Source organism: Anser brachyrhynchus, assembly GCF_964034855.1.
Source record: "Anser brachyrhynchus genome assembly, chromosome: 11".
Lineage (NCBI taxonomy): Eukaryota > Metazoa > Chordata > Aves > Anseriformes > Anatidae > Anser > Anser brachyrhynchus.
The window spans coordinates 2,088,330-2,101,852 of record NC_137706.1 but is presented as its reverse complement, the minus strand read 5'-3'; the positions used below and the strand labels follow the sequence as shown (position 1 = coordinate 2,101,852).

The 13,523-nt window shown below is 41.8% G+C and overlaps 1 protein-coding gene and 1 long non-coding RNA gene across 3 annotated transcripts in view; one reads left to right on the top strand and one right to left on the bottom strand.

Moving 5' to 3' along the window:
• Window positions 1-8,361, top strand: part of LOC308200802 — a 31,678-nt gene extending 23,317 nt beyond the window's left edge. For both annotated transcript variants that reach the window (XR_013955817.1, XR_013955818.1), the window contains exons 2-3: window positions 6,481-6,559; window positions 7,256-8,361. This is a non-coding gene — a long non-coding RNA (uncharacterized lncRNA). The remainder of the gene's footprint in view (window positions 1-6,480; window positions 6,560-7,255) is intronic.
• Window positions 1-9,231, bottom strand: part of TNFAIP8L3 (TNF alpha induced protein 8 like 3) — a 46,597-nt gene extending 37,366 nt beyond the window's left edge. Inside the window, exon 1 of the mRNA XM_080607136.1 lies at window positions 8,368-9,231. Coding sequence (XP_080463262.1) covers window positions 8,368-8,557 — 190 coding nt within the window. The 5' untranslated portion in view covers window positions 8,558-9,231. The remainder of the gene's footprint in view (window positions 1-8,367) is intronic.
• Window positions 9,232-13,523: the final 4,292 nt, after the last annotated feature.

Genomic DNA, 13,523 nt, shown 5'->3' with positions numbered 1-13,523 from the left:
TGAGGATACAAAGTGCTATGTCATTCCTTCTTATGCAGGGTGATACCTGACATCAACCTTTAAGAACTGACATGGAAATACGCTTTCACAAACAAATACAGATGAGGAAAAAGCCTGAGCCTGGCTAGGAGTTCTCTCTGGCTAGCTTTCCACGGTAGAAGCTGGCTTCTGATAGAGACCGGATACAATCGCTGAACAAACATTTCCTTCTTTACTGTTATAGTGCCTGGTATATTTAAAGGGCACCAATTAGTCTAAGTTGGTAAGAAAGGGCATACTGGCACTCCACAGAGTTCATGGAAGTAGTCTTCACATATATTTAGGCTTGTGAACTTTTTATTCCATTCCTAAATCTGTAATCCAAGCTAATATTTTCCCCTCACTGATTCTTTATTTTCTAAGAAATCCAGTAGCTGCATGTCATGACTGTACTGGTTATTTTTGCATCTATGGTTAATATTCTCCACTGTTAGGAGAAGCTTTTAAAGAAAAGATGCATCAAAACAGTAGTAAGTATCAAAATAGTGCAACACCAACTATAACTTGCTTTGAAGTGACCACAAAGGTCATTCCTGATACCTCTTGCCTACTTCCCTCTGTTTTAAGAGTGAGGGAGAAATAGTGCACAAATACACAAAGTTTAAAATTAAACGCAAGCAAACAAAAAGCATCGACATTCATCTGACATAACACTGTGGTACAAAGTTTTTATTGGAAACATCATCTGAAAGATGGTTGTCTTTAAAATAAATAACCTCCCCAAGAACCTCACTTTCAAAAGTCCAAGAAACGTGCAATTCTTTGATCTGCATCTGTCAGTGATTTCACCACATAAATTAAATGCTGTAGAAACAAATGGAAAACTATTTGGAGAGGAAACAGTGACACAGTAATAGTGTTAATATGTCTTCAAAGAGAGGAAAACTTGTTTTTTTTTCTTTTTTTTTCTTTTTTCTCCTTGTAACACAAGCTGCTTGGATAAACAAAATTAATGCCAGAAATAAAATGTTTTTTGGTGGTAATGAGGTAAATTTTGCTAATTTATAGTATTTGTGTTTCAGAAGATTACATTTCATATTAAACAGCACCAGTAAGAAGACCAGAGGAATGTCTTCATGGCAAAATGATTATTTCATATCATAGGTTTAAATAATCTTCCATCTGTTATTATGTTGATAGATGTTAATCAAACCTAGGCTAGGGAGGCTAGATAGCACTACCAAACTTTGACTGACAGCAGAATCTCTACCAAAGAGGGATTAATGTCCACTGGAAAGGACAGAGAAGTAACTTTTGCTCTTTGCAGTCTATTTCATAAAAGATGGCTGCCCTTAAGAGTATAAAATCATTGGCTACCAGGCAGGGCCTGAGCTCAGTTTGGCTTCTCAAGAGGAAGTTTTATACCAGAGACCTAAATCATAATTACCACAGCAATTTTGGCCCAGCTTTCCATAGGTCTCCTTGAACTAAACTTCTGTCAGCTTATAAGATGCCTTCCCAAAAGCTAACTGGCAAAGAGATTTCTGCAGGGAAACGGCAAATAACTCAACTCTGACTGGGCAAGGCTCTAAACCCTGGTCTTAACCCAAGGCAGCTGCTCTGAGAGAGACCCACAAGCAACCTGCCAGCCTGGGCACCTGCGAGTGGTGCACCAGAAGTCACTGTCATGGCAAAGGCTGCGGCCTGCTCTGACCACTGGGTCTACACCTGTAAGTAAACTGGGACAGAACCTGTTGTACACACCAGAGTACTGCCATCTGGATGCAAGCTGAATTTTTTCCCACACTGCAAATGTTGTTTAATTCATACTGGCCACTGTTATCTTCCGTCTCATGCCAGGACATTTTGTGGGAGGCTATCTGGCATGGGCTGGAACAGTGACAAAATATATATTAATAGATGAACAGTTTAGTGTACCGCTGCTTGGGCCCACAGCCAGGCCTTGCTTAGCTTATTAGAAAAGACAGTAAGTGCTTTTAGGAAGCTAGAGGATTCACCTGCTTTCCTGGGGCCTGGCAGGGCCTGTCACCCCAAGTGATACCGAGTAAAATGCAAACAGCAAAATGGCTTCTCAGGAAGGCCAGGTCTTTAGAACTCCCTACCACCTAGGCTGATGTACTTGTGAATCCACCTGGCCTACCATCTTCCTTTTTACCTAGGGCTTATAGCTTTGTTCTTTTTCCTTTCTTTACGAAAAAAAAAAGTGACCTACTCTTCCTGCCATGACTTTTTAGTCTTTGGTGTAGATGCAAAGAAAGATGAAAGACACATCTCTTCAAAGTATGAGTTATTTTTGAGGAGACATATATATAGCTTTATACAGCACATATGCTATTGCCAAAATGTCCTATGAAATGGAACTCACTGTCATTCCAGGCTTTTGGCAGGGCAGACAGGAATAATCACTGACTGCTGTGACAGGGTACGGCTTCATATTCCCATCTATGAACTGGCGTCAAATGTTTGCTCCAAGGTTTGTCCATATCCACTAATCTTATTTTATTTTTTAAAGTAGAGACTTTCTGTTTAGACTGCTAGAAACATATGTTCAGGTGTGAACACCTCAGTTTAGGGCCCTTCATATATTCATCTAAGTGTAAAGTCTATTTCTGTGCCTGAGAAACAGGAGCTCTCTGATTTGGTGAAGTCATGGCTGGCTTTTGTCTGCCATTTGTTTGTGTTTGGCACTAGCATGCTCTGCCCTGAAAGTGAGTAAATCTGATTAAGAATCTCAAATATTTATTCAGTAAGATAACATGAGATCCTTCATGTGCCTGTTCTCACTGCCCGAGAGTCAGTCTTCTTCATGATGACTGGTTCTTCTGAGACCACATGGTTCGATATGCCATCCTGTCAAATGTAGGAGGAAAATCTTGATCTTTGTTTTTCATTTTTGATAAGTGCAAGAAGGTTGAGTTTTTCTTAAGGTACAAATTCCCTACTGGAGCACATCAAAGCTACTGAAAAAGGGTATTATTTCATATGCTATCTATCCACTGCTGCTGCTTAGCAGTCTGGTCCACAGATGCTCAAGCAGGTGACCTTTGGTTTCAGTGAAGTGCTTCATGAAGTTCTTATTTCCACTTGATTTTAAAAAACAGAAGCCTGAAGAGGTTGACCTACTCAACCAAATTGTCTATTCAGCTTAACAAAAATAGGATTATTTATGGTCTGTACTACCAACACAGCACGAGTGGAGTCTTGCCTTTTGAAGTGTTTTTTTTTTTTCAGTTGGATAAGACTCCCAGTCTGACGGTCATTTTGCTAAGGAGGGGTCTGTATGTAAATCCCAGAAAGCCCATGTCTTTCCTGGAGGGAAGAGCAGAATGGTCCGAGAAAACTTACCCAGTCAGGCTCTCAGGTCATGCGCCTGCCCTGGCCGCTGCTCTTTCGCGGGAATTGCCTTATGATCCTGAGGTGTCTCTTGCCTGCTCTGTCTTGTATCTGAGTGTCTCTGCTATGCTTGCCTTAGTTGGCAGTTTGATCCAAGCTCTTTAAGAGGGTTTAGGGTATGGGACCCTCAGACATGCTAGTTCTTGTCCGTCCATCTCTTTTCAACTAGCTTTTTTTCTTTTTCAGCAGAAGGGAAGGGAGAATCCTTTGTTAGCTGGTAGAAAGCACTTAATTCAGAAACATTCAGTAGAGTCTGCAGCTTCTACTAAAAATAGTGTTGTTTTTTCCTCTAGCTTCAAAACTTACAACATGCTGTTATCTACCACTTCTGCCTGCTTGTCTAAAGTCCAGTAAATTTTTTTTGCATATGTGACTTGGACCTTTTACATAAAAAGTGAAACATTTTGTTAAAATTCTCCCTATTCAAAGACACAGGCGTTCCCTCGGGCAAAGTATACTTTGTCATGATTTAAAAAAAAAAAAAAGACCAGCAAGATACTGTGAAGAGAATTACAAAATGCCTACTTGCACTTATGCAATGTCTTCAACAGTTTTTGCATAGTGCCACATACCTTATGGACACCTTATATCTTTCTAATTAATCTTCTATTTACAAGAGTATATTAGCACTTCAATGGCATTTAGCTGTGTAAAATGGTGTTAAAATATGCAAAAGGCTCAAAAGATTAGTATCACAAATGTGCAGTCAGTTTATATATCACGATAAATAATTTCCAGAAAGCATTATTTGCTAAGCATTGTGAATCAAATAATATTACAGGTCCAAAAACATTATTCACGTCTGTCGTGGCTGTTTTACAGCATTAAATAATATTTAAATCTGTTGTTGTTTTTACTAAGAGCATATTTATTCCTCAGGGTAGAGTTCAGATAATTTATCAAATTTAAAATGTGTTAATCTTTTTGTGCTGGGAGTCACAGGGTAAGATCTTGGCCCTGCTGAAGAATATAAAACTCCCACTGTCTTCATGGATGCCAGGCTGGTGATAAGGCTGTTTTCATCTTGTTCTCCCTGGCATCACACAAACCTGTAGGCTCCACAGTGTTAATGTTCCAAAAAAAAAAATCCTATCACCAATTTACAGCTCTACTTGGAGCACAAGTTGCTCTCTTTCCTAGGCCAAATTTCTCTTGACTTCAGTGGGAAGGAAGGCACCGGCAACAGTTTATTCTCTGGGATATGGTAAACTTATTAAAAATAAACAATATTGTTGCAGAGACAATACAGGCACTTAAGCATCTAGATATCATATGCTAGTGTAGCATAATAGTTCATTAAGTAAGCATGAAAACCTATGTTCTGACCTAGTAGCTTGTAGAAAGGCTTAAAGCAATATTGCATTAGAACTATATGGCAGAATTCCTGCCTGTTTTAGCTGAGGAACCTAAGACAATGCACACCAAATGAAGGTCTGTTGCCTTTCACTTGCATGCAGAATCCTCAGAGCCACTGCTAAATGATTGCTGCTGGAGATGACCTGGATTTTTGTGAAATGCTAGTCTAAAAGATGGCACATAGAATCATACTTTCATGTGGTAGGGTGCCTGTGAAAGAACTAGAAAAAAAAATCCATTGCTCTTCTTAAGAACTTTTTTTTTAAAAAAAAAAAAAAGAAAAAAAAAGAAAAAAAGAAATCCCACACCTCTGAATAGGTGGACATAAAATGTGAACAATGTTCTGTTCTAGGATTACTCATTCATATCCTGAAAGCTTATCTTTAGGACAAGAAACACTACTGTCATAGAATAAAATTTGAGAAACTTCACCAAAGGTAGTGCTAGTAAGCATATATTTTTTTTCTTATTTTGATTTTTTTTTTTTTTTTTAGTAGGGGTCTATCTCATGAGTAATTTTTTGTGGGGGAAAAAATGTAATCTTTGACTATGCAGCCAGCTCAATACAAAGCAGTAATGGATGTGAGGAGTCTGGTCTGATGGAAGCCAAGGTTGTGGAGCTGGATGTTCTTGTGTGCTGAGGTGTGGGGTTTTTGGTTTTGTGTTGTTTTTAAGTACAGCTAGTATCTTAAGATACTCACATATAAGGAGCTTTTTGCTTGCACCAAAGAAATATAAAGATGCTATCGTGACAACAGATTCAGAAGACGGGGAAAAAATACTTCTGCTTCCTTGGAGACTCAGCTTTAAGTGGGCTATTAAAGGAAATGAGGCTGCTGGGATCTCGGAGCAAGACTCCAGCTGGCTCTTGGAAGCTAAGCACGTGTGGCAGATGGTGGGGGTGTGCAAGGAACCTTGCTGTCCTGTCCTGTTCACGCTGCCCGAGTCCCAGCAATGGTAGAGGGGCTGTTCCAGCAGGACAGAGCAGAAGGCTCAGTACGTACTGTAGGAGGAACGCAAGCCCTTAAGTGGGATGTGCTTTTAAACATCTGTATTGCATTAGCATCGTGAAGCCCTAGAGAGAAATTATCGTGCTGGGTTTGAACAGTTGGACAACTTGAAAAGTGGGCAGTGGCCATAAGAGGCTTATAGCTGTGCAAGGTGAAGTCATTGCTTTATGTTCTTTGAGTGTGGAGGCTGGTAAAGGAGAATAAGCTAGATGTTCAAGTTGACGTGTCACTTTCAGTACAAAACCCTAGCTGTTCTAAAATCACTGGCCATAATCAGACCATTACTAGGACTTCATCCTGAATATTTATCCAATGCTCTCTGCTTGCCCTATTAATCTGCAGGCAGAATGCCTCTGGTCACTGGGTCTGTGGGGTATGACAGTTCCCTGAGCAAGGTGGTGACTGAAACCCACGCTGCAGCCCCTCTGTTTCTGTGACTGCAGCAGTGACTGACAGCAGGATGCCTGAACACCCACGGCCAGAGAGATACAGCACTGCACATATGGCAGAGTACAGAAAAGGGACCAAATGAAATCCAAAACAAAAAACTCAGAAGAGGATGATGGGGGATACAAACAGCATGTAATAATTCTTTAGTGTAGGAAAGACTGATGGCAAGCCATTAAGACAAAACCACTAAGTTCTCACTCTGTTCCAGTTTTATTCTACTGCATTGGCACGTGCCATGTATGGTTAAAATACCAAATTTTTCTTCTCTTAGTACAAGGAAGGAAAAGGTGTAGAGAAGAACGATGAACATCAGCTCTTGGCAGCTAGCAAGTGATGACATAAAAAGCACGGTAATCTATAGTTATTTTTAATTTATTTAAAAGAAAAATCTATTTGCAACAGGAGCAAGTTGTTGGCAAGAGCTATATCACATTAATTTCTCTATAAATGTAATGCTTGTAATTTACACTCCGTGCACTGCTTTGTATATTTGGATGAGAAGTGCAACTGTTGGTGGTCTTTGTTAGTACCTTCAGCATAACCGACCTCTACGAACATAAGGAGCTGTACAACCTCTTAAAAGTCTAATTTCTTTAGATTTTGAGTAAGAAAAAAAATAATGTCAAGAATAAACACCTTTAGTAGTTAAAACTGAATTGGTCTGAAGCCTGTGTTAGGTTAGACGAGAAGACACCTATTTATTTTATCACAGAATCGTAGGGGTTGGAAGGGCCCTCTGGAGATCGAGTCCACCCCCCTTGCTAAAAGCAGGTTCCCTACATGATTTCCTTCAATTGTTTACCACTCCTGTGTTAACAGGACAGTTAAAAGATTTCACAGATTATTTGGCACTTTTTTTTTTTTTTACTGGTTAAAATGTTTGGTGTAGAAACCTTTTCTTGGAAGGGGATGAGGAAGAGGAGGAGGAGATGACAGCTGGGATAAAATGACATTTTCACCATGATCTGGCTAGCTTTGATTTTTCTCAAAGATGATCTCATGATGTAGTACAGTAACTTTCTATCTGTGTTTACGATGATCTCTAGGACAGCTCCTGACATTATTCCAGTTGCGCTTGCTTGTCTCCTGCCAGTTAAACGCCTTCAGAGAAGGTACCTGTGACTTCCCCCGTGGGAAGCTGGGGTCATGCATGTCCCTCCCGCACCTTGCGCCCGTCCTCGCCCAGTGCCTGTCACGTCCAGCTGCGTGTGACACCGCCGCAGCCTGCATCCCGACGGTGGTAACGCTGCCGACTGAAGGTATGCGTGAAGGGGTACAGGGTGGCCCTGAGCTGGTTGCCAGTGGGCCAGCTGTGCTGGTAGCACAAATATACTTCTATACATACAGGGCTTGAGGCAAGTTTGGCCCCGTTTACTGCTTACGCAGGACACCCTTTGATTACAGCACATCAGCAACGGTTTGCTGCTGTTTTGCGTAGGACTTAGGAATGTGGAGATTTGGAAATGGCAGAGAGATTTTTTTTATTTTCTCCTTCTGTCTCATCTAAGAACTATGCAGGCTGCAGCTGAACAGCAGCATTTTTATGGTTTTTTGGTGACAAGTTAGGACTCTTGAAACCAGAAGCTGAGCGGCCTGGGGGCCCGGCACGCCTGGTCTCTGAGGAGCAGTCCCCCCTCCTGCACACAGGCTAACTGCTGGAGTCCCGCAGCGGCAGCAAGAAACTAGCCAAACCCAGAGAACTTTGCAGCCTCTGGACATAAGGCACAATGGATCAGATTGATGCCAACGCTGCTAATTCAACCGCCTGGCACGACATGCCTGAACTGCATGAGCTGCAGGGTAGCTCTCTCCCCTACCCGGGGCAGGAGGCTGCCGGGGGCAAAGAGGAGCCGGGCCGGACCCCTCCTGAGTGGGGCTGGCGGGCGGCGGGAGGCTGCTCGCCTCTGCCCGGTCCCTGCCTTCCCGAGAGGTCGGGCGGTTGGCGTGGCTGGTGCCGGGCGGCAGCCGCCCACTCACCACAGCGGGACGGCGGCGGCGTCGCCTCCCCCGCGCGCAGCCCCTCAGCCCGGCGCGGCAGCTGCCGTGCGAAATGCTCCGAGGCGGCGGCGGCGGGGCGGGAGACCCCTTCCTTCAGTCAGCCCCAGCCTCACCGGGGGCCGGCCGGCAGCGGTCCCGCAGGCAGCATCTCCCCCCTTACCTGCTGGTGAGACCAGCTCGCCTTCGCTGAGCTCCCCGGAGTCCGAGTCCATGCTGCGGGTACCGGCGGGGCGGAGGGACCGAGGGGGCGGCTGGCCGCCGCTGTCAGGAGAGGCGGGAGCGAGCGACCAGCAGCGCCTGCTGCCTCCTCCTCTCCTCTTAGCCCGGGCGCTGGGTCGGCGCCAACACATGCAGCCACCTCGCTCAGTGCCATTGGCTGCCAAGGGGGAGCGGAGACGGGCGGGCTCCGGCGAGGGGAGGAGGCAGCGGGGGCGCGGCGGAGAGCCGGGTTCGTCTCACAGCCTGTTACACAAGTTTGGAGCCGCCCGTGGCTCCCTGGACTTAACGCTGTGGCCGCGGCCTCGGGCCCGCTGCCGCCTCAGGGACATGGAGTGGGGCTGCCCGGAGGCATCCCGGCGGCTGTGGCCTCCCCTTGTGGGCTCGGGTAGGCTCCAGAGGCAGAGCTAAGGGGTGTGAGAAAGGCTGAAGTGACAGTCCTTCACACGGGCTGTCTTTTCCTGTGGGCATAGCCCCGACCTTCAGTCATTGCTTTCTCTCTTCACAGCTCCCTCCCCTTAATCTCTCCGTTTTCTTTATAATCTGTCGTTAGAGCGGTGGAGGCCAGCAGATACGTAGCACTCAGCAAGTGCCCAGGGGAATATTGAAGTGAATTTTGGAGCTGCCAGTTTGCTGTTGCTTGCTGGCAACGTTTGGTAAATAAAGGCTATGTTGGAAGATCGTTTTGAACTCTGAGTCTGAAAACTCTATAGTTTAGACCTGACACACTTTGCACATGTCCCACAGGCTGCTACAGCCCTGAGCCATCTCCTAATTCAGGTGGTTGAGGCCACTTGGTCAGTTCTGACAAGCTTGGGTAGGTCTCTGTCCCTGGTTGCTCTTCTTTCTACTTCTTACTTTTCTTTCTACTTCGTTTTCTACCTTAATTCTAATGCAAAAGTCCCAGCAAAGTAGCAAGACAACTTTTCTATCTGGGAACTAAATGTCACCCTAAAACACGCCTCATAGATTTATCTGAGCCTCAGGTATGTCATGTCATGAGAGCTAGTCAGTGACCTGTCTGTAGACTACCCCAGTCTGCAGACCAGAGGCTTATTCCTGTAGTTGTAGACCACAGATCCTTCTTTCTTTCTTTACTCTGTAACTCCTCTCACCAGAAAACATGCAGATCTTCATGTTGCTGGAGACAGTAATACCCGGACATTGCTTTGAAGCTGCACGTATGAAGTTATCTATTGTCATCAGACTATGCCTAACATTCTTAATAAATGTAAAGACTTTCTCTGTTAGTGTGTACTGTGACAAAAACAAACAAAAAAGCAACAACAAAACACACCCGCAACTTTCGACACTGGGACGTCGAAAGTTCTAGAATAACTATAAAATGGTTAGAATGGCTCTAGAATACACCCTGGTATCTTGAATTTAGACAGTTTGCAAGACTTAACTTGGTATAAAAGGCTTAGTTTCCATTTGCTTATATTTTTATTTAGCAAATTTTGACAAAAAACCTTCAATGTCTAGAGTGGAAAGTAGATGTAAAACAACTTGGCAAGTTGCTGTCAGATACTGGGTCTGTAGTATTAAGAGAGTGCCTTTGTTTTCAGTTCCATGGAAACAAACTTTGACTTTTGTTTGTAATTGCTTTCATTAAATTTTAAATGGCATTACTGCTCATTAAAATCCAATAAGTTAGTATGAGAAATAACATTTAAATTTTAGTGAATCTGTGATTCCATTGTGAGGAAGAACAAATGCAAAATCTGAATTGTTGTGCACAATGTATTGATTACAGGGAATCTACACGCATGATATAAATGACACAGTAGCAGGAAAACACCTGCTGCTTAACAGTTTAACAGTCACAAAAGTTAATCCCAAATTCTGCACCAAGAACAGAATCTGAAAGCTGGAAAGAGTTCAATCTGTGTCTCTCTTGCTTTCTTTATTTGCTTTTTACCAGTAGGAATTGAAACTAAAATCTCTCCCCAATAAAAGAAGATGGTGGTTTAAGTCTAATGGGAAGAGTAAGTTTGTATTTAAATTCAATTTATTTTTTGGACTGTCTTGGGTTGTGTGAAATTCTAATGGTAATTTCCAACCTGAACAAATTCTGACTTTCTAATGACAATCAGTGTAATTCGGCAAGCAAAAAACAAAATGGTTGCTGCAGGGGCATGTGTGCAGTGGAGCACATCCTGTTTCTCCAGTAGCCAAGAGGGCTGCCTGGTACGATGTATTCTGTGTCATGTAATGAGCTTAGCACAATGCAGCTGTATCTGCACTTCCAAGATATTATAGGCACTAGCTTTACCCAATTTTCTGTGTGGACTTTTTACTATAATTGCGCTTAAATGTTAAACTCTCAATAGTCTTACTTCTCTGATTGTAGTTCAGTTGGTAAAAGGACAGATTGTTTTTCATGATCTTCTGAAACATGAAAATCTTGGCTTGGAATAGCTGACGTGAAAACTGAATCCCACATATTCTAATTCTTGTCATTTTTTTTTATTATTTTTTTTACTCTTGTATAAGCAAACCAATAAATATTGTGATGGAAATGGTATAACTTAATATTGTATTGCATCAGACTTGTGATATATTCATTGGGCATTCTCATTTCTATGCTGTAATTACTTTCTATTCCACAGCAAATGCTATTTCAATATTACTTTCTCTCTTTATTGCTGCTAACTGTAAAGCAGACACTGAGGTCTTCAGCTATAACAGAATTAGTATATTGTTTCATTTCAAAACATATGGTTAGAATTCAGTTTTTTCCCTCTTAATGTTGTCTGCCCAGCAGAGTCCAGCACTTGGCTTAACATGTGACCTGGAAAGTTCCGTATGCTTGGAGCTTTGAGTTTCATAGTTTCCACTCAATACTAGTGCAGAGAAGAACACAAAAGCTTTATTAACAGCAATATATGTACTAGCTAGATGCATATTAAATGAAACTCCACATGGAGAAAGTTGACATTTCATGATTTCTTTTTTTTCTTTATTTTTTTTACATTTAGTATAAATTGTGCAATTACATACTCATTGTTATAAGCTAAAGCTCCGACTGTAGCTCTGTGACTGTTTTCTTTATTACCAGGGTAGACGTAAAGATTGTTAGTATATTTAGAAACGAGAATGTTTTTTTTTCTCAAGACTCAGTTAATACATTTGCCAGCAAAGCTCTACAAATATGACTTACCAGGGGAGCTGGTAACATAGTCGGCTGGAATGCCCCCTGCGTGGTGGGTATTCCCAGTTACATGACGCTGTCAGTAGTGGCTACATCGTGGTATGGCCCCTCCATTCGCATTTCAGCTCCATCTGGTCTTGATCTTCATTCCATATGGAACTTATCTGAAATCCGTCTTTGCCTGCTCATTGTAACCAGGTGCTGGAGATCTGCCTGTGAGAGCTTTTAGGTTTCATGCTTTTTTTCACTGTTCTGTCTGTAAATTATGCTTGTATGTTCATACGGATACAGTTTCACTGTATTATAAATACTTAGGTAGCCCAGCTATGATAGCATCTGTATCTAATATATTTATTCATACAGGGCTATTGTGAAATAAGACGAATGGTATTATATATTTTTTTTTTCAAGTCAAATGTGAAGCACAGACTTCTATCTGTATATTTTGATCCCTACCTTGAGCCCTATCTGAACTCATGTTTTCTGTTTCTGCCCAGTAAAAGACTGGCAAGCTGCCTCTGTGCCTTGCTACTTATCCTTTCCTCCTTCAAACTAGCCTTAAAGCCTATCCCATGAAGCAGTCTCTCATTTCTTTCCACTATTAAATCACAGACCCTCCTCTCCACTACCATGTTTGTGTTTGACCTGTGTGTTTTAGACTGTGGATGCTCATGGGTAGGATTACATCTTTGTTTTGGTTCTAAATAGAGATCGTATTTTTTGATCTCACAGATCACTTTTTAACATTATTTAAACATTGTGTCTACCTTCGGATGTAGTGTTTCTAAAATTGATCCCTAATGTTTTGCTTCACAATTTATGGTATTGTCTTTCATAACCAATTGCTATTGATACTGTGTGTATTCAACAGAGCAGCATCTCCCACAGGCTGGTGTACTCACAAAAAGTACTGTGATAGCTATCTTCATATAATAGATACATGTATGCTGACATCACAAAGAAACTAGGAAAAAATCTAAAATCTATCTGCATCTTACTGACAAAACTTGAATAACCAATATCAAGGATCGGTAGTTTCTATGTCAGCAAATTTTTCATCCCATGAGCTATGAGAATGTTACCAAAGTCTAGAAGCTAGACAGGGCACACGTGTATATACATTTGCATGCATTTTTAATAATGTTTTCTTGCAATAATACATCTGCTGGTGACCCACAAATGCTATTCATATGTGATTTGAAATTCAACTAATGAATGAGATGTCTGTATTACTTCAGTTCTAACTCATGTGCCAGTAGATATTCAAAGGTCTAGGTTTTTGAATCATCTGATTTAGGCAGTGCATGTGTATCCTGTGTTGGGGAGATAAATATGAAATACTGCAGTATTTTGGCTATATATATATATATTGGCTACAGTAAGGGGTGGTAGGACATCAGTTCTGAATAGTTACTCTCATATGGATTTATTTTTAACCATTGGACTTGCTGAATTGCTTTCTGTCTTTGTGGTGTGGACTTTTCTTAAAGAAGAGCTGAGGAAGCAGTCAGAAACTGAGACTGCAGCCTGGTGCTAAACTATACTGTGATATTTTTGGTGTATGAAATTTAAAGCAAGGACTGAAATTTAGCTTCAGTTATCCCAAAAGAAATAAAATAGGTTTAAAAAACCGTACTCTTGTCCAATTTACAACCATGCTGAAATGCATTACTCTTGGTAGGTTATCAGAAAAGATAGTTTTGTCAGGTGTTGGTATTTTTAACCAGTTTAAAATAGGCTGTGACTGTGGGTTAACTAGCAAAGAAAAGCTTGTTGGGAACAGTAAGAAACTGATCTAACTAAGAAATCTGATCCAAATTCTGACTGTTTGTACTAAGAGAGAAAGAAGGAGCAATAGGTATTTTTCTCATTGTGCTGATGCAACACAGTACAAAGAAGGCAACGGTCAAAGAAGGTGTAGTTAAGTTGGGAGGCAAGCTTACTAA